Source organism: Asparagus officinalis, chromosome 1 (assembly GCF_001876935.1).
Source record: "Asparagus officinalis chromosome 1, Aspof.V1, whole genome shotgun sequence".
Lineage (NCBI taxonomy): Eukaryota > Viridiplantae > Streptophyta > Magnoliopsida > Asparagales > Asparagaceae > Asparagus > Asparagus officinalis.
Window position 1 is genome coordinate 115,107,063 of NC_033794.1, and position 22,648 is coordinate 115,129,710.

Consider the following 22,648-nt stretch of genomic DNA (forward strand, 5'->3'; position numbering starts at 1 on the left):
CGGCGGCGGAGGGAGGGCGGGGCCCATGCCGGTGATCGCGCGGACGAAGAGCGCCGTTGCCAGCATTGCCAGGATTCGACCGAGGCCTTTCAAATCAACGCCCCCCATTGTTTTATTTTTTATTTTTTATTATTATTTTGGCCTTTTTCTTTTCTTTTTCGTTCTATCTTTCTCTCAGTGCAGGAGAGTTTGTGGCTGATTCGGTTTCGGTTCTTCTTGGTGTAAGAGATAACGTTGGATGTTTTGGGCCTGGGCTTGTATTTCTGAGGCCCAAAATGTTGCATGAGCTACTGGCGATGGAAATATTTTGGGCAAGTTAAATTAGCCAAAAGTTGGAACACAAAAACAGGAGGTCAATTATAGGGATTGAGATCCTCTACTCATGCATAGTGATTCCTAATGTTTGCTAATGCATCTTTACCCTTCATTGTGTGGATGAGTACAAAGTGGAAGGTGGGGTCCACACAATGAAGGGTGGAGATGCACTAGCAAACACTAGGAATCACTATGCATGAGTAGAGGATCCCAATTTCAATTATAGAAAGAGTGGTGTTAGGGGCACACCACTCATCACAACCCTAACCACACTCTCCCATCTTATTGCTACAGTAAACCAGGTCCCACATGGGATTTTAAATTTTTTTTAAAATCTCATGTGGGGTCCGGTTTACTGTAGCAATAAGATGGGGGAGTGTGGTTGGGGTTGTGGTGGGTGGTGTGCCTCTAACATTATTTTTATAGAAAACCCCCCTTGACTTTTGGGGACTTGAAGTAAACTCACATCAACTTTTTATTACGTTAAACCCCTTGATCTTTAGGAGATGTTGCATATAATCCCTATGAACTGTTTTATTCCACTAAATCTCACATGAAATTCCTCATTTAATTTTCAAATTAGCGCTATCGATTCTAACATCTCATGTGGCAAGTATGCGCCGCAAAGAATGACTTTTTTTTATTTTTAATAACCGAATATTTTTAGGGCCAATAAAGAAATTTTCACCTTCTTTTTTCATCATGTGCTTACTAGTAACATGTTAGAGTTAATGTGAAAATTAAAAGATAAAATTTTAGGTAATATTTAGTGAAATAAAATGATTCATTGAGTTATGCGCAATAACTTCTAAATTTTAGAGGGGTTTAGTCTAATAAAAATGTTGGTGGAGGTTTACTGCAACCCTCCAAAAAAGCTTATGGTTTTTTTGATAATTAACTGATAAATATATTTAATTAGGTTTCCTCTTTTTATTCAACTTTTTCTTTTATTATTGAATCCAAAGGTTAAGTGTCTTTATTAAATAAGTGATGAACCTCCTCCCAATTCCAAACTTGTGTTGAACATCCATCACCAAACGGCATAAAATACTGTCACTAATAAATAAATGAATAAATAATCCCTAAAATCACCCTCAGATGGGGACAAATTTTATATAAATTATATTGGCAATTTACAGGGAGATCACTCATCAGTTATTAGTCCCTTTCACATCCCATCACTGAAAGATCCAAGTCCCCCTTTTTTTGGCTTGGAAATAGAAAAATGCCCCAGGGATCCCAAATAGAGGACCCTGGGGTGGGACCGTGGGACAGGTGAGGTGTCAGCCTGGGAGGCTCTGATGCACTGTTTATAAACAGTGCATCAGAGCCTCCCAGGCTGACACCTCACCTGTCCCACTACAGGGTCCTCTATTTGGGATCCCTGTAGCAGGACTCTTGAAAATATATTCGGAGGATCCGTTTTATTTTGGAATTTTAAATAATATGATCTATTTTTCTGAATTTAAATTATCGCTTTGGTTCAATTTTTTTTTTCATTGGATCACTTAACTTATCAGCCAATAGGGTCCATTGACGAGTTTGCACTCGTTTAAATGGTTATTCTTTGTTCTTTTTAACGATGAATTATATTTAGGTTTCCAGTGTTTAACGTAGCTATATTGATCGCAGAGATGAGTTCAAGATTTATGAAAAGTGATGTCCCAAAGTAATTAATAAAAATGTATAACTATTCTAAATTTTTTGTGAGACCCGGAGGGTTATGATTTTGTACTCTAGTATGCTATGTAGTTTGAGAGCTTTTTCATAGACCATAGCCTGGAGTCACCGAATGATTTTTTTAAAAATCCCCTTTGACATTTGTGGCCACTAGAATTTTAATCTAGATTGATTTGATAAATCGTCAAAAAGATCTTGCCACTACATCAAGACTTCTAAAAGTTTGATGGAAGTTAAGGATTATAAGTTTACACTCAACATAAGTCATTAATCAATCATTTTTTCTTAAATAAAATTCCTCTCATTTTTTTCTCCTCTCTTTACTTAGTCTTGATGCTGCAAGCTCAATCTCATCACACATGCATTGTTTATCCTAATCTTCTCGGAAATAATTTCAATTTATCTACAATGTTGAATCTAGTATACTATAGTGTAATAGCCTTGCAGTAGTTATTGAAGCAATAACTTTTTTTCCACCATGAATTTAGAAGCCACGTAGTATCTGGTTAAATGTTTATTAGCTGAACAATATGAAATTGTTGATATGGTTTTATATATATTTGCTTTGGGGATTTATAACAAAGTAAACACTAATTTATTTAACATGGGCTTGTTTTTATTCGATTAGTCACAATGGGGCAATAAACTCGTATGTTATTTGTTGTATATTAAATATAAAATATTAAACACGTGGATTTGCATCAAAATCAATTACCTAACGGTAGAAAAATATTAATTTTGTCTTAAAAGATAAATAAATTTTTAATGCCCTATGGCAACAAAATTTCTATATCAGATGAGTAGTAATTATGGTCCGGGCCAAAGTCTCATATGTTAGAATTTGTACCGGCATCATTCATCAATTCAGCACCTTTCAGAAGAAAATATCTAAATACATTTTTTTGGGTTTCGAAAGATATAAATGAGGATCCATTAAAATCATAATAAATATAAGAGTAAATAGCATTTATATACCCTAGATTTAAATACCCTAGAGTTTCATCTACTTTTCACTTATATAACCTTATTTTTATTTCGTAGCAAGAAAATACCCTAAAATTTTTTAAAACTTGCACTTGTATATCCTCATTTATTTTTTATAGCATTTATATACCCTAAAATTATTAAGGCTCGCAAAACTTGAAGGTATTTAAGTTCTAGTTTTAAAAACCTTAGGGTGTTCAAGTGTCATATTTAAAAACTTTAGAGTATTTAAGTGCCGTTAGAGAAAGTGAAGGCTTACAAATGCAAATTTAAAAATTTTAGTGTATGTTTTTGCTAGCAAATACAAGTTGGGGTCTGTAAATAAGAAGTAGTTGAAACAATAAGGTATATAAGTCCTATTTTGTATGAATATAGTCTATATTTCATATTATGTGTGCACACTCCAACCACTAAAAAGTAGGGGTGCACTCGGTCCTGATATTGGTCGGGTATGATGCTTACCATATCTATATCCGCTTACCCATCTCGGATACGGATACATATATACCTCGGTAAGAAAATTTCATAATCATATCCGCTAAAATCGGATATGGTTACGGATATATGAGCAGATATGCATGCGGATACAAAACGGATATGATAAAACTAGATAGTATGAGAAAAATAAAGTTCATGTGATACAAAAGAGTTCGTTAATATGTTCATTATAATTGAAAAGTTAAGATTAGACATATTGATCATCAAATTTAATCACAAATCCATAAACTACGAATTGAAACTATCGTAAGAGTATGACTAATATGTATTCGGATATTTCGGATACGGATACGGATATTTCACTACAAAATCATATCCGTAACCATATCCTATCGGTTATAGATTTGAGTAACCATATCCGTATCCTAACGGATACAGTTACAGATATTTCCTCGGATACATATTAGGTTTAGCACCCCTACTAAAAAGGCAAAAAGAAAAAGGTAAGAGCCGCTGCTCTCATTGAGCTTATGGAGAAGATTTCTAGAGGCAAAATTTTAACACCAGGCTGACCAAAATCCAAGTCTATTATTGTCCCAAGTTCTGCCCCACCCATAATCTAAAAAGTACTTGAAAAGTGGCCCACAACAAATATAATATTTTAACAAGTCATTCAAATCCTGTAAATTATCTCAAATAAGTAGTTCATGTTATAATCTGTTACCTTCTCCAGCTTTAACTTGTTTTGTTTGTTATGAGTCCTCGTCTCTGTTACTGGTTAAGTAATCATAACAGTAGAAGAAAGGATAAATTGCATCTAACCCCTCTCATCTAGAAATCTGATAACACTTAACAGGCTTCAACTCGTTTATTAGCGGTTAACCCCTACCTGTTCACAAGGAAGAGGGGTGTCATCTGAAATTTATACTTTTAGAAATAAACTTTAGTAAACTAACTAAATATTAGTAAGTAGGGGTGCATTCGGTCCGGATACGGCTCGGAGATGATGCTTATCATATCCATATCCGTTTACTCATCTCGAATACGGATACGAATACGTATACAAATATATCTCGGTAAGAAAAATTTATAATCATATCCGCTAAAATCGGATACAGTTACGGATATACATGCAGATATATAAGCGGATATGCATATGTATACAAAATAGATATGAGAAAAGTGGATAGTATCGAGAAAAATATAGTTCATGTGATACAAAAAAGTTCGTTAATATCTTCATTATAACTGAAAAGTTAAGATTAGACATCTTGATCATTAAAATTAACCACAAATTCATAATCTAATAATAGAAACTATCGGTAAGAGCATGAGCATGACTAATATGTATTCGGATATTTCGGATACGGATACAAATATTTCATTACAAAACCATATTTATAACCATATTTTATCGGTTATAGAATTAAGTAACCATATCCGTATCCTAACAGATACAGTTACAGATATTTCTTTGGATACGGATACAGTTTAACACCCCCAGTAGTAAGCGGTCAAGGGCTGTTCAAGCTAACTAGAAGCAGGGGGTTATGTGCAATTCACTCGAAAATAAAATATAAAATAAGATAACAGGTACCAATATGCAAAAAAACTTCCCGCAACTGCACGCAAATCCTCCTTTATTCATTTTCCTCCCTACTCAATAATACTCTCTTGCACGCACACACACTCTCGTCTTCCTCGTTCTCTCCAACTCCCATAAAAACGATTCAAATCTCAGATCAAGACCTCGCAGCTCAAAAAACCACGACAGATCCAAACCCTAACCTTAGGTACGATCCAAGATCTCCCCTTCAATGTCTCATCCTCCATCATCGGAACCCTAACTTCAGCTCCGATCCAAGATCCGCCTCCAATGTCGCCGCCAACATCCAGTCTAGGATCCAAATCCTAACCCTAGCTCCTCCTCCGATGGCGGCATCACCCTCAGCGGAGCGGCGCTTCCTCTACCCAGTCATCTCCATCTCCTTCATCTCCCTCCTCCTCTTCCTCTCCGCCATCTCCGGCCTCACCGCCTCCTCCTACTTCCTCTTCTCCCGCCTCCCGCCGCTTCGTGATCCCTCCTACGGCGAGGCCCGCCGCCTCCCCTCCTTCGCTACCTCATCACGGCTCTCGTTGCGATGCCCAGCGAGTCCTCGCTCCCCTCGCAGTCTACCACCAGAAATCGGTACCTTCTTCATTTGTCGCATGAGGCTTCGGATAAAGAGAGGAGCTCGCTAGCTGTGTCGGTGGAGGTGGCGTTGCCGGCGGCGAGCGTGTTGGGAATGTGGATGTTGTGGAAGGCCGGATGCGATTGACGAGATGCGTACTTCGGGCGGCGGCGGCGTTGATGAGGATTGATGGGGAGTGGGATTGGTTGGTGATGCTGAATGCGGGGGATTATCCGGTGGTTTCGCAAGATGGTATGGTTCTTGGGTTTTAGTTTATTTTGCATGAATTTAACTTGTATAAGCTGCGGTAAACTTGCACAGTGCAAAAATAAGCTTTTTTTGGGATTAAATTCTAGAGGAATGCTGAAAGTTGATTCCTTTATATTAATTTGCTCCGATAACTGTTCAGTTCATGAGATGTCAGCTAGGATGGGGGATACATTTTTTTTTTCTGGAGAAAAGAAAAAGAAAAAGACGAAACACTAATAACCTATGTTCTTGGTATACAGGGACATTGCAAATGAGTTAACTTACAAGAATTAAGATTCTATGCTATTTCTTGATTTGTGTAGGGGGTATTTGGTTTCAGTGGCAGTTGATGAGTGGGTGATTACTTTGGGTTTTCTAGTGTTGGTAACTGGGAAGTGGTTGGGTCTATTGTTTTTCTAGTTTGGGTCTTCTGGCTTGGTATTGTGTTAGGTAGGAATAATATTTTGGTTGGATTTTGCTTGAATATACACTATATAGTTTTTTGGGATTGAACATACTGAAAAGTTGATTCCTTTTGGTTGTATTAGGTGATTTGAGTAATTTGTTTGTCTGATTTTGATAAAGGAAACACACTGATTGAAAGTTTATATCTTGTAGATGGGGAACATACTGAATTAAATTACAAGAAGTGGGGTTTTATGCTATTCCTTGATTTCTTTAGTGGGTATTTGGTTTCAGTGGTAAGTGATGAGTGGATGGCAGTTTGGAGCTTTTTAAGAGTAGGAACTTGGGAGTGGTTGGTTTCAGTGGTAAGTGATGAGTGGATGGCAGTTTGGAGCTTTTTAAGAGTAGGAACTTGGGAGTGGTTAGGAAATTATATTGGTTTGCTATGAGCTTTGTGGAATGGTATCATGTTAGGTATGATTTGTTTACTTTCTTTGCCTAAATTTTGTTTTTATCCAGTAGTTGGCATAATGATATGTCGTCAGCTTAAATAGTGAAAAATGAATCATACTGAAATAACATGCATGAGATAGTTTTCTGGGATGGTTTCGTCAGCTTAAATAGTGAAAAATGAATCATACTGAAATAACATGCATGAGATAGTTTTCTGGGATGGTTATGGAACATACAAAAAGTTGGTTTCTTTCATACTGAAATAACATGCATGAGATAGTTTTCTGGGATGGTTATGGAACATACAAAAAGTTGGTTTCTTTATAGTTGTCTTGGATGATTTGAGATACTATTTTCCCCTGTTTTTAGCAAAGGAGAGTCACGAAATGAAAATATATATTCTTGGTAAACAGGGTCAATACAAGTGATGCTGAATTGATTTACGAGCAGTGGCATTTTATGCTACTTCTTGATTTGTGGGTGTTTTGTTATGGTGGCATTTGGTGAGTCTGTCATATTGTAAAAAGCCTCCGCCTAGGCCTAGCGGTACCTTGGCATCCTACCTAGCGCCTAGCACCTATGCAGTACCTAGGTTGCGCATCTAGGCTTTGGGAGCAATGGAGCACCGAGCATGGTTTGCCTACATGGACTGCATCCTTTAGGCGTTGATCGTGATTTCCTCCATTGCAGCCTCCAAGACCTCCTCTACCTCTCCCGACCTTTAGTAAAACCTCCTCTATGGCCACTTAAGAAATCCACCTAAGTGTCAGTCTAGTGCATAAGCTTCCTATAACATTGACATCCGTGACCAGTAATTGTAATAAAAAAAAACTAAAAATGGGAAAACGCCTAGGCCTTGCCTAGGCTCTAGGCGTCGGGTGCAACGCCTAGACCGCCTAGCACTTTTAGTAACCTTGATTGTCTAGATTGTAAAGTAGAGTCAGGAAATTATATTGGTATGGTCTGAATTTGTGGAATGACATCATGTTAGGTAAAATTCATTTACTTCTTAAGGCTAAATTTAGATTTATTTGTAAGTTATGCTTTTGTATGTTGTATTTATTTGATTGTCAAGGAATACTGGCAAAGATTGATTAAAAAAAGTTATTTAAGTAGCAGGAGGGGTGGGAAAGATTCTCCCTCTCTCCTCTCGTGGAAAATTGAGCAGTTTTAGGAGGCTTGGTCAGATTATTAGTTCTGTTAGGAGGGTTCACAACTTGGTTTTGTGAGTGTAGCTTGATCTGTTGGCTAAGTTGGGCCCATGGGGTTAGTTGAAATGTTGCCTGCTGCTAGCATGAGGGTTTTTGGCTGATAACTATATTTGATTTTTTGTGTGTGCTGCACTTTCTTATCCATGCAGGATGACACATGATCTTCATCAAAATGTTGCTCTTATTTTGTTCTTCCAATCTTGCATAACTTGCTCCTGATACATTTAATGGAGGCTTGTGGTCAAACTGGCTATTATGTGTTTGTTTCACCTGTCTGGTAAATGACTTCTATATCATGTTTGGTCAGGTATGCTATAGACAAACACTTTATCACATCCAAAAATCTGTTGCTGGCTTGTTGAAAGACAAGAAATTGGTTAGTGATATCTGTGATACTTGATGGTATAGTCTAGTAGTTGCTCGTGAGAGTGATAATTTCACTGCGAACCTTGAGCAAAGGGTTTCTGTCAGATAGGCACTTACACATGTCTAGTCAATGGACATTGCGGACTAAGAGGGATTGAAGTACTGGTTTTATTCTGCTGTAGTGCATCTAGACCATCATGAATGGCAAAAAATACTGGAAAAGGTGGCACACGTCGATTATGAGTGTTGTCCGATGTTTGATGTATGTAATAATCTGTACTTCAATATCTCCAAAATTGTAGACCTGTTTAGTCGATACGAGTCTAACACCAAACCTGCTCATTGGGGTGTTGTCAAGAGGGTTATGTTTTATTTGGGTGGGTGTGCATACTATGTTCTGTGCAATGAGTAGATAGATTTGCAACCCTTATGGATATAGTGATACCAATTGGATGAATGGCTTTGATGGTAGGGAGTTGTCATTTGTATGTCCTTTTGCTTTGAGGAGTGCTGTTTCTCACAACAAGAAGCAATCAATTTTTGTCCAAATTCAGACCAATGTATCGAGAGCAGTTGCAGTGAAATAAATATTATGGTTATGACAATTTCTTCGTAATCTGCAATTACTTGGAACTTGGCTACCTAAGACAATATTGTTTTGAAAAAAAAGGTTTGTAATTGCTAGACTTGCTGTGTAGTTGCTCATAACTTGCGTATTGTTTTTATGATCACACACCTCTATCCCTTCAATATAGACTGGGCTAGGCTTCGATCTAACCTAGTTGATCTACAACAAATCTTCCCTGCTGAGTAGGTTAGAGTTCTAGCGAGAAGCACTCTTGTGAGTTGCTTTATCTCATTTGATGAATGAGTTTGCTCCCAGTTATGACCTAGAGACGAGGTAGCCGAAAAATCTTCCCTAGTGAGTAGTGACTAGGGTTAGGGTTCTAGAGAGAAGCACTCTTGTGAGTTTCGTGATCTCATTTGATGAATGAGTTTGCTCCCGGTTATGACCTAGAGACGAGGTAGCCTGCAGGCTACAGTACAAATAACCTCTTGGTGATTCTCCAAACACACAGCAAGGAATAGAATCTCTAATCAGTTGTTCTTATTTGATAGTTTGAAAATGTTCTGCCTGGTGGGTAATTAGCAAAAACAAGTCTTGCAAAGTTTTTCCAGTGCCAAGCCTACGACAACTAGAAGAAATATTCCCCAGTCCTAACAAATGTGCAATTGCTATATGCTTTTGTGTTCTATACACTATGATTGCATATACGGTTTGATTACTAATTATAACAAGAATATGATAGGAATATACCATAGTGTAGATATTACTTTGCATCAGGAGATTTTGCAGCTAAGCGATCACTTATTCGCATCTCCTAGATTATCTGTTACCATCTTGTTTCTGGTTTCTGGAGAATCGAAGACAAACCTTTTTCATAATATAATTTAACAACGAGGTTAACGATCTACAGAGGTCATAAAGGCATGTTAAATCTATTGTGTTAATTTTTGTTAAATATTGATGTTTATCTTTTTCATAGTGCCTTTGAATAACAGACTTCACATGCACTCAATCTGAATTGACAAGTCCATTCTTCTGTTAGTTTTGCAAGTGGGAAACTGTGCAAGTTTCTGCTTTGGTCGCTTGGTGGAATTAGCAATAACAAGTTGCTCTATATTTGGCAAAGTCAGTGTTTCGGCTCAATTTTTGTTGATTTTAAGACATCTAGGATTGTTCCACATGTACTTGACAAATTATTTTTTGTTAAATATCGATGTTTATTTTGCGTAGGGCCCTTGAATATCAAAGGCTTCATACACACACAATCACAGTTAATATTCTGTTTCTGTTAGTTTGCATGTGGCAAACCGTGTAAGTTTCTGTTTGGTCGCGTGGTGGAATTATTACCAACAAATTGCTCTATGCTTCTCAAAGTCAGTGTTTCGGCTCCATTTTTGTTGATTTTGATACATTTCTAGGACTGTACCACATGTCTTTAGATTGACAAGGTTTGCAACAATTAGTTCTTGAGTGATTATCCATTGGAATTTGCAAACACATTTCTTAAACAGGTGAAAAGATATATGTTTCATCAAATAGGAGAAATGATTATGCAATGTTTCTAGTTCAAAGTTGTTAAAAGTTTTTATCTTATTGTTTAATGTATGTTCGAGTTGATTGAGGTATTTGCCAATGTTTTTGCAAAATCTCTACTTTATTTTTTGTGCTTGAATCCAAATGATTTTCCGTGCATAAATTTGTAGCTTGTGGAGTTTCCATTCAAGATTTTGGAGTTTTCTCGAGCTTTTGCCAGTAGCTGCATCACACAATTATTATGGCTGTTGTTCTTGATATTGTCTTAAGATATGTCATATGATTGTTTCTTGCTTTATATAATTAATTTTCCTTTATATTAAATTAATCTTCAATTCTATGTTAACTGTCTTTGCTGATAGTCATCGCCATCTATGCACTATCTCCATCAAAGTGAAATCAAAGGAAGCTTCTTTTTTGTTTACGCACAAACATGTTCACACAAAAACAGATGCAATCACATATGCAACACAAAGTATAAAGGTTTGATACCTATATTATTATTTTTTAGAAAGATAACTTCCAAAGACAGGAACATTTGCTTTTTATTTTCGTAGAAGGGTGTAAGCTACTGGATGCTTTACCATATCCATAAGCATTACAGGGTCTCTAGACGGACAAAAAAGGAAAGATCTAAATCAACCAAATTCTTTGTTTCTGAAAATAAGTCTTAGAAGCACAGGATCAGAGCAATTGCAGAGTTTATGCATATAGACCTCCATTGGCATTATTGTTTCTCTGAATAAAAAGATCAGCCATATGAATTCTACGGTTTCAGCTGATAAAGCCTGGGAAGTATTCACTCAGAGTAATTGCAGAGCCCTGTCTAAATTTTCTTTTTCATGATCACATATATTCTAAATTATTGGTGTACTTTAATAAAGGGGTAAATTATTCAAAATGATGATTTTTTATATGTAGTTCTACTGCTATTTGACATTCAAAAGCCTTTTTGGAGGACATAATTTTTTTTGTTATCTGCATGTATACATATTCCTTTTTAGATATGCTGGTGGCATTTTTCTTAGAATTTTTGCTAAAATGGTGATGCCGGTTTCTCTTTTCTTGCAGATTTGATTCATGTATTCTCTACTGTGCCTAGACATCTCAACTTCATAGATCATACCAGTGATCTTGGATGGAAAGAGTAAGCCCATTTGCCCCAATAGTTCTTGTTTTTGACCTCTCTAGCCTCTCCAGACTAAACTTCTCAGCTAAATTCTTGCAGAACCCAGAGAGTCCACCCAATCATAGTTGATGCGGGCATTTACTTGGCAAGAAGGTCCCATTACTTCACAGCAACAGAGAAAAGGAAGACTCCTGAGGCTTTCAAATTTTTCACAGGCATCTTTTCTTCTCTCACTTTGCCTTCTTGCTTAAAAACCATAGATTTCTACTAATTTGATGATTTACTACCTTCATTTCTATGTAACAGGCTCTCAATGGGTAATTCTGAGCAGACCCTTCTTGAATTACTGCATCATGGGTTGGGATAATTTGCCTCGCACTCTCCTCATGTACTTCACAAACGTACTTTTATCACAAGAAGGCTATTTCCACTCTGTGGCTTGCAACTCACCGGAGTTCCAAAACACTACAGTTAACAGTGATCTCCGTTATGTAGAATGGGATAATCCTCCTGGGATGGATCCTCACTTTCTTAACGTGTCCAGTTATAGGAAAATAGTAGAAAGTGGTGTGCCCTTTGCTCGGCAATTCCACAAAAATGATCAAGTACTTGATATGATTGACGGTGAAGTGCTCAGGAGGAGATATAACCGTGTGACACCCGGGGCTTGGTGCTCTGCCAAGGACCGGTGGTGGAGTGATCCGTGCTCTGAGTGGGGAAATGTCAACTCTGTGAAGCCCGGGCCTCAGGCTGAGAAATTTAGGGTTCTGATGGAGAGACTTGTGTCTGAGTGGAAGTCTCAATCAAGATCTTGCAAGTAGTGGCGTGTATCGCGCAGAAGTTCATTTTTTGGCCACTTCTGCCTTGAGCAGTATTCTTTTTTGCCTCTTCACCTCATTTGGATTGGGTGTAATAGAGATTGGAGGTGAGGCTGTGAAGCCAACATCTCATACGGAGGCTCCTCGGCTCCAGATGTTTCGATGTAGATTATGGATGTTAAATGAGTCACAACGGGCACTTGTTTTAGAAGACGCAGTGTCTTGGGAGCCAATATTTATATTTCTTTTGTTATTTGTAGGGAGACCATTTCTCATGGGCTAGGATGTTATTTTGTTCTGTAACATTTATCAAACACTAAAGTTTTTCGTTTATTAATTACCGCTTTTACAACAAAGAAACAGAGCCCGGAATAGTGACTGTATGCTAATCTCTGTAGAAGTTTTCAGGTAGATTTTCCTTAGTTTAGTACTAATGTTGTTTTTCTGTTGGTCTTGCGGATACTTGAGAATGTTTGTTGGAAAACCATGAGATGTACTGCAGTTCCTATAATGTTGGTTTTAGGGCCTGAAGTGTTTTATTTTGATCCAAGAAGTGGAGAAAAGTTCTAATAGAGCCTAGTTCATTTTGTTCTTGGAAGTGTAAATTTGTTTTTTTTTATTTTTCTTGTTTCATCGTGTATATTCTTTTCATGCATATATGACTGATATATTTTTGTAGAATGTTTGCTCAAATACCACAAGCTCTGATACTGTTTCTGTATTGTAAGCTTCATGAACTGATGATACTTGGTATTTTCGTCTGTCTGTAGATGCTTTTACAATGTGGCAGGGTTTTGATTCAAGAATTGGATACAGGTTTTCATGAGTTTAGTTTCTTTTATTCTTGGAGTCTAAGTCTGGTTTTTTTAATGTTTTTTTCATGTAAATTGTTTCATCATATCTTATTTAATGAAAGAGATGAAGTATACGGATGATAATTTTTTATTTGAGGAAAGTAAATAAATAAATTTGCAACATTCTTCTTGTGTCTGAATAGTTCTACAGTTTTCACATTCTATATATGTATATATATATTTAATATCAAATCTTTCTAACTTGTTTTCGTGAATCGTATTTGCTTTTTGTCCGCCTTGAAGCTTAAAGTTATAATTGTTGAAAATACCAAATACTTCATTCAAATGGAAATTAATCCAAATAGTCTATAAATATTATAATTGTGGGCATCAAGTGATTAATCAATCTCTATATGGATGATTAGGCCTGGAAATGAACTGAATACAAATAAAATATTGAGATATTTGTATTTGTATTCGTTTAAATTTTCCAGATTGAAATGCAAATTTGAATATCGTTCTCTGATGGTCTTGGAATTTGAATTCGAATATCAATATTTGCCGAATATTCACGAATACGTATCGAATATTAAAGTATATTTGTTTTATTAATAATTTATGTTTTATGTATATTAAACAATTTAATTAAGTAGATACTTTTATTTGATCAAAGCAGTATTTTCATTGTTCTAATAATTTGATAATTTAGATAACATTAAAATTCATAATTGAAAATTATTCCTTAATATCTATGATAGGTAAATCTATAATGTGGATATTTGGTTAAAAAAATGGATTCGGGGCTTGTTAAGTCTCTCAAAATTAGTATATAATTAATTAAGCAAATGTAGGTGGGTCAAGAATATAACATCACATGTGTAATTAATACCAGTTATAAGTAAAGATTTTTTTATTGAATTGTTTATTAAACAAACTAATCGAATATGGTTATGGTTAAATTCTATTCATTTATGAACCAAATACTGAAAACTATTCGTTTATTGTTAAATGAACTATCAAATCAAATATGACTGAATATTTAACAGAATAAATACCGAATATTTAAGAGAATAAATAAGTATTTGTTAAATATTTGATTCATTTCCACCCCTATAGATGATGTTCAAAATTGGATTTAAAAGACCAAATAGAGCCTAAACACACTCAATCCACCAAAAAGAGAGAGAGAGAGAGAGAGTTTAAACACATCGGTTTTTGGGATGACTAATCAGGATCCTTTAAGGCTTAAGAAAAAGCTAATTGATTTTGCGCAAGAGCTTTGCTACAATGACCCAAAATATGGGACCAATAGAGGGGACAAGTGAGGTGTCTCCCTCCTATTGGATAATGAGTTGGCCATCATTAATGATGGCCAACTCATTATCCAATAGGAGGGAGACACCTCACTTGTCCCCTCTATTGGTCCTATATTTTGGGTCCTTGAGGAATTTTTCTTTGCGCAATATTCATTAGTGTTGAGTATTTCTGAATTTTGATATTATCTAACAATTTCTAAAAATGCATACAACATATATATCATGATTACTTTTACTTATAACCCTAATTCAAGTATAATAACCTACTAGTGAGCACTCCCGTGCAAAGCACGAACCCATATTCTTTTAAGCACTGCATTTTAATCTTGCATACCTCTAAGTTTTAATACATTTAATTTAATTATTATATACTTAAAATTAGAAATCATATCTACACCTCTATACTTAAAGAAAGATCCAAGTTTTAATACATTTAATTAGAAACCATATCTACTTAACTATACTTAAAGAAAGATTTAAATTTTAATATATTTGATTTGTTTTACTGTTTATGCTACAATAAATTATTATAGTATAAATAGTAACATCAAGTATAAGGGATCATATTTAATTTACTGTTTATGCTACAATATTTACTATAGTATAAATAATAAATCTTTGAATTTTTCGTAGGTGTAGATGTCACTTGTTCATATTAAACCATTTGTGTTGGGTATATTATTTATTTAATGCAATGTAAGTGACCTAAAAACAATTTTTTTTTGCTGTAGTCCTCGTTATATGTAAAGAAATGATAGAGGCACACTCTAAGGCACACCACCAACCACACTCCTTCTCTCTCTACAATGCATGGTGGTCCACATGTGAATTTTTTAGTGTGAATTTTTTAGTGTAGGAGGGCCCACATGTAATTTTTTAAAAAAAATTCACATATGGGCCCTCCTGTAGAGAGAGGGGGAGTGTGATTAGTGGTGTGCCTTAGAACGTGCATGTAGCGCCTCTCTTATATGTAATGGTAACTTTTAGTTTTAATACGCCATTCGGAACAGTACAAGACTCGCACCGAAACTTTTTTCCCTCCACGGATCCACCACCCATATAAATTGCCCTCTCTCATTTCACAAACTCCTCGCCTTCTCCCTTTTATTTCCCCTTTTCGATCGCGAGGAGTTGATGAGATCTTGAGCTAGGATTTTTTGGAGCTCTCAAAATCCTTTACTGATTTGCTCAAAATTTCTGGTAATTTCTTGATCTCTCATTCTATCCTCCTATCTACTCGTCGACATCCAGCAGTTTATAGCAGTTATTTCTGATTTATCTCAGATTCACGTACGATTAGGGTTTTTGTGATCTCGAATACGTGGGAAATGTCGATTTAGGTCTTCTGAAGGGGTTTCAGGTTCGCGATTGATCATGATGATCTGTTATTCTTCCATTATATTCTAAGATCTCATTGTTCTTGAAGACGACGAGAAATGGGGATTTAGGGTTTTTTTTTGCCGTTTGCTTTCTGTTATCAAAGTTTGTTGATGTACTTGTAGGGTTCTTTATTGTTATTTTTGATTATATGTTTGCCCTTTGGGAGAAGAATTGAGAAGTAAGGGTTTACCTTTTCTTGAATTTTTTTTAATTTAATTTTTTGAGTTGTATCATATAATTTAATCCCTATTCTATTGCAGATACTTCTGTTACTATCTTTTACTTGGATGTTTTTCACTTGGTTTTGTTTATTTATTTTTATGGTTCACAGTAAAATATTGGTTTGTTGCGTTATCTGTTACTTGGGGGGAAAACCAAGTTAAATTTATCCTTTATCTATAAGCAATAACACTTAATTAAATACTTTTGAATGTATGAATCAACAGTAGCTAGGCGGCTTTTCTTTATCTTTATCAAATATTTGTTTGATGTCTTCTCAATGCTTGAGTTATTTAGGTTCTCACATTCTCCCATAGATTTTTTTTTTCTTCTAAAACTTTTATTGTATCTTCTAGATATTTTTCTTTTACTTTATTTTCGGCTTTCATTAGGGTTTAATAAGGTAGTATATTTTTTTCTTTAAATCTTTATGAACGGCAATATAGTCTATACATTTGGCATCATGTTCTTTTGCAAATATGAAATACTTCTTCTCATTAGGTCCCGGGCGTTTCTTCCGTTACTGCATCATATTAGCAAACATGTAGTTTTTGGAGTAAGTTATATTATTTACGAAAATTTTAGAGAATTTTTTATTTAATTGATTCATTCAATAACGACCTACAATATTTTAGGTCATTATTGCATCCAATTCTGCATCGGTATACACTCCGAAATTGACTTTTATGGTTTGTGTCAATTTGAAGCATTTCCTTTTTGTTCTTTCAGTGGGCACTTTGTCTCTTGTCTTATTAACATTACATTAGTTATCATTGATCTGCATGGAGGACATAGGTCTGATCTTGGATATTAGGATCACTAGTATCCTGAATTGTATTCTCATTCAGGATTACCGTTTCATTTGCAAGTTGTATTTTCAAAATAATAAAAATTGTGATTGTGACTATCTGCAATAAACTGTTGGCAAAAGTATGATTTGTGTGAAAAAATATATCAATTCTGGCACTTAAATTTAGGAGTAAATCTTAGAATTCTATTTATTTTACATTTTGGTTTTCCCCTTTACTTTGGTCATTTGTTTTTGTTAATATGCTTACTGGTCTGAAAGTCACCTCTTATGTGTAGTATATGTTGATGAAACTAAGGCTAACATTGAGTCTGGTTCTTTCAATAAATTTGTCTCTTGTTTGCCATTTTTAGACTAGCATGAATGTCTTCAAGTTGATTAAGTTCTGCTCCTTTTTATAGTTCTACAAAGGCAAGACGTGTTCCTTATGTGGTCATGTCAAAATTGAAAGTTATAATGGAATTCATAAAAACTTGTTCAGTTTCAAATTGACAATTATATTGGTCCATATTATAATGTTACAAGAACAAAAACATGCTACATTCAGTACTTCGATTGTCTTGTTCCTTGCTGTTTAAAGGAACTTTTTAGTTATTCTGGATGCAATTTTGGTTTGGATCAGTCCAAGATTCACAAAATTAGATGTTGAGTGTGCATGTTTGAAGGAAAGCTTTCGTAAGAATAAAACTCCAATGATTAGTTCTTACAAGTTTCTACATTTTGGAGGATGTTCCTAGTACCCTGAAGTTTTAATGACCATTATTGTGTGGCGTAACTAGGAAGCATACACGATGCAAGTTTTCTTTCACCAAGGAAACCTATCTTTTCAGATATTCTCTGTTTGTCCCACATTCGTTGAACTTTATATCCCTTAGTTGCCCAAAATGTTTAGTATTTATGATCATGAATGACTTTACCAATTCATTGACTAATGTTGTAGTTACATAAGGTTCATCAACTTTTGTTACCGATCCTATTGATGAGAAAAATGTGTAAATGATGATGGCTACGATATTGATAAATAGTGTCTTGTTTAGATTACTGAAAATCAGATCATCTATATGTTAATCTTTCATCTCATAGTTCTAAATGCTGCATTATATATCATGATGTTACAGGTACAAAACAAATTGCCTGTGTTGATTAATAGAGAATCGGACTATGTAAATAACTTTGGCCCTATAGCCTTACAAAAATGATGATTGCATATAATGAACTGTAGGTAAAAGATCAACCTCCAAACAGAGTTTGCAATTGACTGTTCATACGTTCTATCATCTAGACTGAAATATTTCATTGCGGAATATTTTCATAAATCAACTTAATATTCCAGCACTGATGCATAAATCTCCAGGTAGAGTATGAATTCTCTTGTTGGTTGATGCTAAACTCAATATTTTATCATATTTGCTATGATCTCAAACAAGAACCTCTAATTTCTTCCTCTAAGCCCCTTTTTAAATATTTCATATGTTCATCATTGAGACTGAAATATTTCATTGCGGAATAGTTTCATAAATCAACTTAATGTGCCAACACTGATTCATATATCTCTAAGGAAAGTATGAATTCTCTTGTTGGTTGATGCTAAACTCAATGTTTTATCATATTTACTATGATAAACTTCTCAAACAAGAACCTCTAATTTCTTCCTCTAAGCTCCTTTTTGTATCTTCAGCTGCAGCATCTCTTTTGTTGTAGTTCATGTCCTTCACCTACAGCCACTCTAATTTTGAGTTTTGAGCGGATATGTAATTGCTAATGATGCTTTCTTTTTGTATTGGTAGTTCTATCCAGCCGACAACATGATGCAAGGAAAGTCTAGCTTGAATGCGGGTGCTGTTCCCTATATACCTTCTTGGAAGAAATCATCTGACATGGAGAGTAAGTCTACCAAGAAAATAGTGGGCTCTGAGAAGCATGACTGTGGTGAGGCCGCGGCCTATCAGCTTCCAGACAATGCTTCTCTAGAGCAAAGCTTGGAGAAACTGCATGTTTCTGATGAAGCGTCCGTTCATTCTTACAAGATATCAACTGAGAAGCAAAGCATGACTGATGACACCAATATGGAGATATGTTTCCTCATGACCAGGTTTCCTGGATATTCTGAAAAAACCCTTGCTGAGCTCCTTGATTTCAATAATGGTGATCTGGAAGACACGATAGATTTGCTGGAAGAGTTTGAGGTAATACTGCTCCTTTATATCATCTGATCCCTTTTAATTTCTTTATCTTCTGTTCGTCTTGAAGTTTACCAGTCTCTTACAATAGCTTGCTCGTCGAATTAGTGTAGGCAGTTTAAATTGGCTGCATGTTAGTTTTGTATTCCAAATATTTATCCGATTCTTGGACATAGGTGTGACTAGTAAAAGCGTACTCCACCAGAGTATACTAGAGCAGCAGTAGTTTCACTTGCATGCTAACACAATAGTTTTTGATAACGCTCATAAATACTTTCACAACCAAAGCCATCAATCACCTATTAGTTTTTTTTGGGACTAATCTGAAGCAAGTTGAAGAAAATGGTGTTGGCCTAGAATGGATACTAAATTACTAATTAAGTTGTCTAGGAATTTTTTATTTCTTGAATGCTCTTTTTTGAATTACTTCGAACCAGTTGTGAATTAGGATACAGAGAGGCATTTTTAGCAGTTTTTCTATTTTTTAGGATTTTAAGTTATCATTTTGTCAGAGATCTGAAACTCTGATTTGCACTGGTAAGTCCAAGTGAACCAAATCAATCTCAAAACTTGATTCATGAATTGTTCCGAATTCTGGTCAAAATCACCATCGATTGGCTTTTAGTTTTGGCTTGACCGAAGAAAGTTAGTCCATCGTTAGCTGATACAGGGCATGGATATATTTTGACCATTTCCCCTTTCTGGAAAGTGATGGCCAATTCTTGGAGAAAGTGGGGTAACCCTTTTAGCCTAGATAGACAACCAATGCTAAATGAGAAAGAAAGAAAGTTTTTCCACTATTTCTAACAACAAATCTCAAGTAAAAGTTTCATCCACAGCCATTTCTCTAGTGTGAATAATCCAACTATCCACATAAATTGAGACAAATCCAACAGTTGTCACTACTTGCTTACAGTCGTACATACATGCATGGCACACAAACAGATCCATATAATATTTGCACATTCGGACAAATTTTCAAAAGAGACCCATTTGTGAACTTAATCCCAAAAAGCGACCCCATTCAAACAAATTTACAAAAACCGACCTGGTTTCTGCCTCAGCGCTGAAACCAGGTCGGTTTTTGAAGAAAAAAAATTCGAAACTTCACGGGAGTTGAACTCCCGTGAAGTTTAGCAGATCTACTAAACTTCACGGGAGTTGAACTCCCGTGAAGTTTCGGATTTTTTTTTTCAAAAACCGACCTGGTTTCAGCGCTGAGGCTGAAACCGGGTCGGTTTTTGTAAATTTGTTTGAATAGGGTCGTTTTTTGGTAATAAAAATATAAATGGGTCTCTTTTGAAAATTTATCCTTGCACATTCATATGCATACCTATATCTACATATTTCAAGTGCCTATAGGAAATACCACTACAAAAAGATGCCATCTTTTCCATATGCATCATAAATGCAGATTTTAAGCTTTGGATTGGTCTGTCTCGCTTTTTTAAAGTTTAGGATGAGGAATATATGTAGAATTTTCTTTTAGTTTTCCCCTCTTTTACCAGATGAAACACTCTTCCTGCACTGGCCATTGGAGCCAAACCTTCTGAAATGATTAACTCATATGAAGGTTTTTTTTTTTTTTGATGTAGGCTGAGCATATGGAGTCCCCAGGAACTTCAGAGGTCCGACACAGTGGGAGTCCTTCAAAGTGAGATCGGTTTCCAGTTCAAGCAACTTGCTCAGCCTGTACAGAATATGCTGTGACTTCTGCTGTTAAATGGGGTTTACATTTTGGATTTCCCCTAGCTTCTTACTTTCGGTTTGCCACATTTTTTCTGCTGCGTGCGTCTATGCTTTGCTCATCTGTGTTGGTACAAGGGCTCTTTGTGGTGTGAAGTTTAACTGTAGTTATCTGCAAGCTATATCATCCATCAATTTGGACAGTAGTCATGCTTCGTGCGAACGTTTATGCATCTAACTTCAAAAGATGAGAGGTGCATGAGGCCATGACTTTCTATTTTCTCATGCAGCATAATCTCTTTCTTCCATATTGGCTTGTGTGCCTTTAATAGTATTCTACACATTTGAACCAGTCGTTATTACTATTGTAAGGCTGTGATTGGCAATGAGAAAAAAAAAATCAAGGGTCTATCGAATTGTGTTTTTCTCTAAATTTTACTCATCTAAAGAGTGATATATGACAAGGAATTCCTGTCGATATATAGCTATACTGCTTTCTTTTCCTAAAGAGAGAGGATTCATGCTCGACAACTCTCCATCTCTCGAAACCAGATTAGCAAATCTGTACGTAGATCGTGGGTATGCTATTTTCTTCTTATTGAACTTTTCAAAATTAGATCATGCGCTTTGCAGGTAGACATTGCTCTACTCTCGAAAACAGATTAGAGCCTCTGTAGGCAGCAGATGCATTTCTTCTTATTCTTGAACTTTTTTTAAACCAGATTAGAAAGTCTGTAGATTATGCATAACAGAGATTAGGATAAATGAGATTTTATTTCAAGCTCTCAACCGGAGCAAAATAGAATATAAGACAACAATATAGACCATAAACATAACAAAGTACATTGATACATAATACTCTAGAGGTATGCATCATTATGTCGCAGAACATATTTCAATAAGCATATGGACGTGTCGGTTTTATTTCAATAAGCTTTTTTTTGTAGCGTCTACATAAATGAGACTGAGATTTTTATACAGCAGTCTACAGAGACCCTAATGAACACTTGATACAGCAGAGATAGATCTCTTCAATCAGCTTTTCGAACTATTCGCTCTCCTTGCCTCTCTCCCCTCAAAATTTCATACCATCCATTTCCACTTATTTCATGCTGTGAAGATCAGCATGATGAAGCATGATGAGCACGATGAGATGGAAAAAGTTCTAAAAACTTCAGAAGAAGGCTTGTTCATAATTACTGGTTATCATGTAGAGGCAACATACGATCAAATTGCTCTTTTTCAGACACCAGAGTGGAGCCAAATCCCTCCTGAAAAGGATTTGGTCTTTGTGATCATTAAGCCTTATGAACGAGATTAGTGGGAAAAATTAACATGACTGAAAGGACCACTACTTTTAGTATCTGTAAACTTACTGATGATATTTGATGCTTGTTTGAAGGCTATCAATTATGTTGCAGAGTAATGCTAGAGTTTTTTTTTCTTCTCTTTTCTACTTTGTACCTGTGAAGTATAGAGGTAGAAGTGGAATGATATCTGAAAATAAGCTTTAAATATGCTCGTTTATGTTGGTTTTTCAACTACATGTATTCTATTTGCTTGTATTTATTCTTTGATTTTTTATGTGAAAAGTAATGATGCCGCGATAATCAGTGTAATTACACAGGTTCGTTCTTAGAGTACAACCAGATCACGATTTCAGTTGTAACTAATGAAGGGTTGTATTGGAGTCGCTCGAACTTTAATCTCGCCTTCCCGCCCTCTCTATTTTTATTTCGATCTCCATGTAAATCAAGCTCCACAAACAACATCTTTCTCGAGAACAAGATAAGTTATCCGCGTGCCAATACCGTGTTCTCTTTGTCACGATGTCGAAACCAGCAGCGTAAATCGAAAACAGCGCGCTCATGTGGTTTCGGAGTGTCCGTATAAGTGCGAGGATAGAATGCAATATTATCGACAAAAGTTCTTTAACTCGGATTAA

General features: G+C 35.7%; 3 protein-coding genes across 4 annotated transcripts in view; 2 read left to right on the plus strand and 1 right to left on the minus strand.

The window, feature by feature from the left end:
- LOC109829108 (ABC transporter G family member 7) overlaps positions 1 to 196 on the minus strand; it is an 18,806-nt gene extending 18,610 nt beyond the window's left edge. Inside the window, 1 exon segment of the mRNA XM_020396211.1 lies at positions 1 to 196. This exon segment is cut by the window's left edge and continues 99 nt beyond it. Within this exon segment, the coding sequence (XP_020251800.1) occupies positions 1 to 108 (108 nt within the window). The 5' untranslated portion in view covers positions 109 to 196.
- Positions 5,031 to 12,750, plus strand: LOC109829109 (beta-glucuronosyltransferase GlcAT14A-like). The gene is given in 7 exon segments (XM_020396212.1): positions 5,031 to 5,504; positions 5,506 to 5,595; positions 5,597 to 5,694; positions 5,697 to 5,840; positions 11,445 to 11,520; positions 11,602 to 11,717; positions 11,809 to 12,750. Coding segments are annotated over 7 exon segments (1,194 nt in total). The 5' UTR covers positions 5,031 to 5,349; the 3' UTR covers positions 12,324 to 12,750.
- Positions 15,446 to 21,111, plus strand: LOC109829110 (polyadenylate-binding protein-interacting protein 6-like). Of its 2 annotated transcripts, XM_020396215.1 has the most exons (4): positions 15,446 to 15,630; positions 15,715 to 15,790; positions 18,625 to 19,023; positions 20,613 to 21,111. In XM_020396215.1, exons 3-4 carry the CDS (start codon positions 18,643 to 18,645, stop codon positions 20,673 to 20,675), a joined length of 444 nt encoding a protein of 147 aa, XP_020251804.1. In that variant the 5' UTR covers positions 15,446 to 15,630; positions 15,715 to 15,790; positions 18,625 to 18,642; the 3' UTR covers positions 20,676 to 21,111. The 2 variants fall into 2 exon arrangements, with proteins under 2 accessions (XP_020251804.1, XP_020251802.1); XM_020396213.1 differs by lacking the exon at positions 15,715 to 15,790.